This window comes from Triticum urartu, chromosome 1A (genome assembly GCF_056163025.1).
Source record: "Triticum urartu cultivar PI428250 chromosome 1A, HENAU_Tu73, whole genome shotgun sequence".
Lineage (NCBI taxonomy): Eukaryota > Viridiplantae > Streptophyta > Magnoliopsida > Poales > Poaceae > Triticum > Triticum urartu.
Window position 1 is genome coordinate 318,972,043 of NC_141873.1, and position 3,639 is coordinate 318,975,681.

Sequence of the window (3,639 nt, forward strand, 5' to 3'; positions counted from 1 at the left end):
GCACTTGCTGAATCGGCAAATTTTGCCTGGCTGTAATTAGCTGAGCCATTTTGTACATTGTATGACTGGGCAAAAGGTTCAGTTCACTTCAGGGTCAAATTCTTTGCAGTCATTTCTCAGAGAGCGTCGAAGAATCTTCTGCTCTTCCGGTTGCGTGTGCTGCCAATGACCAAATGGTCCATGAGTAGGTACATCAGTAGTTCACTAGATTTTGTAGTCACCACTTGCCGAATCGGCAGATTTCCCTTGCTTGTAATTTTAAAATGCTGAGCCATTTGACAAAAGGTTCAGTTCACTTCAGGGTGAACTTCTTTGCAGTCACTTCTCAGGGAGCGTCGAAGGATCTTCTTCTCATCCTGTCACCCAACCCACATCTATCTACAAATCTACAGTCCCTGTTGGTCATCAAAAGGGTAAAATTTCAAATACCCTGGTCCCGAATCTGAACTAGATTGCAGGGACTCAAGTAACTCTTGGTAAACTAGACAGCAAAGTTACATCCGGTGGATCTGATCTAGATTGCCGAAAATAGTGCAAAAGAAGTGGAAAAGTTATTGCCTGTACTTCAAACATACAAATGATGGAACAAAATTGAGCAGACCGGTTAGGCACTGACCAGATGGTACATGAGTAGATTTTGTGGACAACACTCAGCACTTGCTGAATCAGCAGGGTTGCCTAGCTGTAAATTAGCTGAACCCTTTTGTACATTGTTTGATTGGGCAAAAGGTTCGGTTCAGGGTGAAATTCTCTGCGGTCATTTTACAGATAGCATCAAAGAAGGATTTCTCATCTTACTTGTCACCAAGACGGCAAAATTTCACATTTCATGGTTCTGAACCTCAACTAGATTGCAGCAACTAAAAAAAATCTACTGGTAAACAAGATGGCAAAATTTTACATTCTGCAATTCTGAATCGGAACTAGATTGCAGAAAACAGTGTAAAAGAAGATGAAATGTTATTGCCTGTGCTTCAAATATACAAATGATGAAACAAAATCGAGCAGCCGGGTCAGGAGTCAGGACTTGCGCACTGATGAATACCCAAGCCTGTGCTCGCTCTGCGCAGGAGCAGTAACATACAGCACGACGGATGCGCCCAGTAGTAAGACAACAAGGGCAGTAAAATTTACCAGCAGGGCTTCCGAGCTGTATTTGCCCAGACCCGCGGTCTGAAGGAAAGTGAGCTTCTCCAGGAACCCCAGCTCGGCCGCGAGCAGCGCCAGCACGTAGACCACGAGCCCAGCACGAACATGCCATGGGAGCACGGCACGTCGGAGTGTCGGCGAAGCGCCGGGAAAGAAGAAGGTGAGAAAGCCAGATACCCACTGAAAGATGGCATCAGAACATTAAGGTTTCAGGTAATACACAAACAAAGCTGAAACTAGTTATTTTCAAACAGTTATCTTGATTATATACCACAAACATAACCACCGTTTCTGAAGAAGAATAACCACTGGAGACTTGATCAAGATGAGGACGTGTATGTTTAAAAATTAATTTATTGATGCTTCAGAATGATCTCATCTTGTAAGAGTGAATCACGTCTGACACAATTAACACATATCGCCAATCTATAGGTGTGAAGACACCTAGCTTGCTTACGGATATAAGTAGGACAATATACTTGCATAATTGATACCCCAGTGTCACTAATGGGGATTAACCTTGTCAGCAGATGGTTTAAAGAAACAGAACCCATCTGAGAAATTTTAGTATGAATTGCCCTAAGATCCTCCATTAGTTGGGAAGTATCCTTCATCATGTCAAACACCGTGAGAGTTCAGTTCTAGTGCTTATTGCTTTGGTTATCGTCAAAGAAAATATTCTCTTCTTTTTTAGGGAAAGAAAATTCCCTCTACAGATGGAGCACAGCATCACAGATTTCAAAGCTTCAAATTCACTGAGCAATTCGGTGTCTCCCATGGTGCCGGCTCATAGTGGAGAACTCCTTAGAACTAACACTACTGTGTTACTAGAATTTACAGATGCAACAAATAAATGCAAATAACTTTTTTTTGGAACAATCCAAATAACTACGGTTATTCAAATTCCAAGACTCACAGAATATGGAATCACCAAATGCTAATGGCTTATGCGGATTACCTGTAAACCATACAAAATGATAGTGCCAAGTCCAACCCAGGAGTGTAAGCTGTATAGATTAGCGATTCCACTTTCATTGTGAAACTTGAACGCAGCATATATCCCGAACGATCCCAGGAAAAGCGCAACGGCATGAAGAATCAAATGGACCTTCTTATTTGTGTCATGGCTCCATGGCAATGTTTTGTAGCTCATTATGGCTGCAGAAAAACTACAAGTAGCTTGATCAGACATGTTTAAACCTCCTCATCATGGAAAAACCATCAAGGAAGAGAAGAGAACCTAACCTTCACTCCCTATGATGATGAATCCGATCAGCATAAGGACAGGATGAACCTGCATGGTAGTGAGCGGATGACGTTATGAATTTTGACATGAACAACATTATGAATTTGAGCACAAGACTGAGCTTATAACATTAGCCATTAGGTGACTATACAAATAAACATTCAGCAATTAGGTATTTGGTTTAGCTCAAAATATGGAATTCTGCCGATCCCAATCCAACTTTTATGGGCATACATCCTTAGAATGCACTTGTGTGCCAGGATCCCATTTACACCGAATTAAACTTTAAAAATGACCTTCAGCAAAGATCTTCCAAGAAAAACCTGGAGCCTTATACATGTGCTCTTCCTTCCAACAGTAGATGCATACGATTTACTTTTCCACGCGGACAAAAAAGGGCGGGCATTGGATCATCAAGTTTCATGATCAGACCCACCTAAGAGGCTAAGACGACAACAGCTAGCACACTAGAGTCTTGCGACCAAAAGCAAAGGACGCCACCATTAACCGCCACGCACGTGCCATTAACCAAGCTCAAGCAGTGCCTACGCAGACGAGGGCATGAATTTCACAGCAATTAAAGATCCTACCTAACCAAGGACCGGGCATCTCCCCCAGGATGAAATGCCTCATCCACGATCCATAAACGGAAAGCTAGGGGGTAGTTCTTACGTACGTTAAAGATGAGCCCCTTGTTGGTGGGGGAGCTGAGGGCGAGGCCGCCGCCGAAGTGGACGCACCACAGCAGCACGAGCGCCGCCGCCGTGGCTGCGAGCGCGCGCGCCGCCTTGGCCGGCGCCGGCACGGCCATCTCGTCAGGCGACGGAGAGGAATCGGAGTCTTCCCTTTGTAAAGTCAAACTCCTTGCGGGTCCAGTGATCCAGTCCATGAGCGTGCTGAGGAAGAGGGCACATTGGGTCCATGGTCTGGTTGGTAGGCAGGCCTTGGGCAAAAACGACACTTTCTGTAATTGGGAATGGGCCGAGTAGATCCAATTAACTCCGTTAATGTGTGTTTGGTTAGACCTCTTACGATCCTACTGATGTTCTCTTGGATCAGAAGGTGTGATGTTTGTGTTAAAAAAAAAGAAGGTGTGATATTTTTTCCCTGTAAAAAAGAGGGAAAACGTTTGGCATCTACACGCCGGCTGAACGCTTCGGCCGGTCGTCTTCTCGCACGCGCTCGTATTCATCTTTTTTCCCCAATCTCATGCAGGTGTCGCCGAAGAGCACAAGGTGGAGCTC

The 3,639-nt window shown here is 44.5% G+C and overlaps 1 protein-coding gene across 1 annotated transcript; it reads right to left on the reverse strand.

Moving 5' to 3' along the window:
• Positions 1-774: 774 nt before the first annotated feature.
• On the reverse strand, positions 775-3,338 carry LOC125509262 (putative ascorbate-specific transmembrane electron transporter 1). Its single transcript, XM_048674197.2, has 4 exons — positions 3,072-3,338; positions 2,395-2,443; positions 2,108-2,307; positions 775-1,329 (listed from the first exon to the last, which is right to left on the reverse strand). Exons 1-4 carry the CDS (start codon positions 3,282-3,284, stop codon positions 1,021-1,023), a joined length of 771 nt encoding a protein of 256 aa, XP_048530154.1. The 5' UTR covers positions 3,285-3,338; the 3' UTR covers positions 775-1,020.
• Positions 3,339-3,639: the final 301 nt, after the last annotated feature.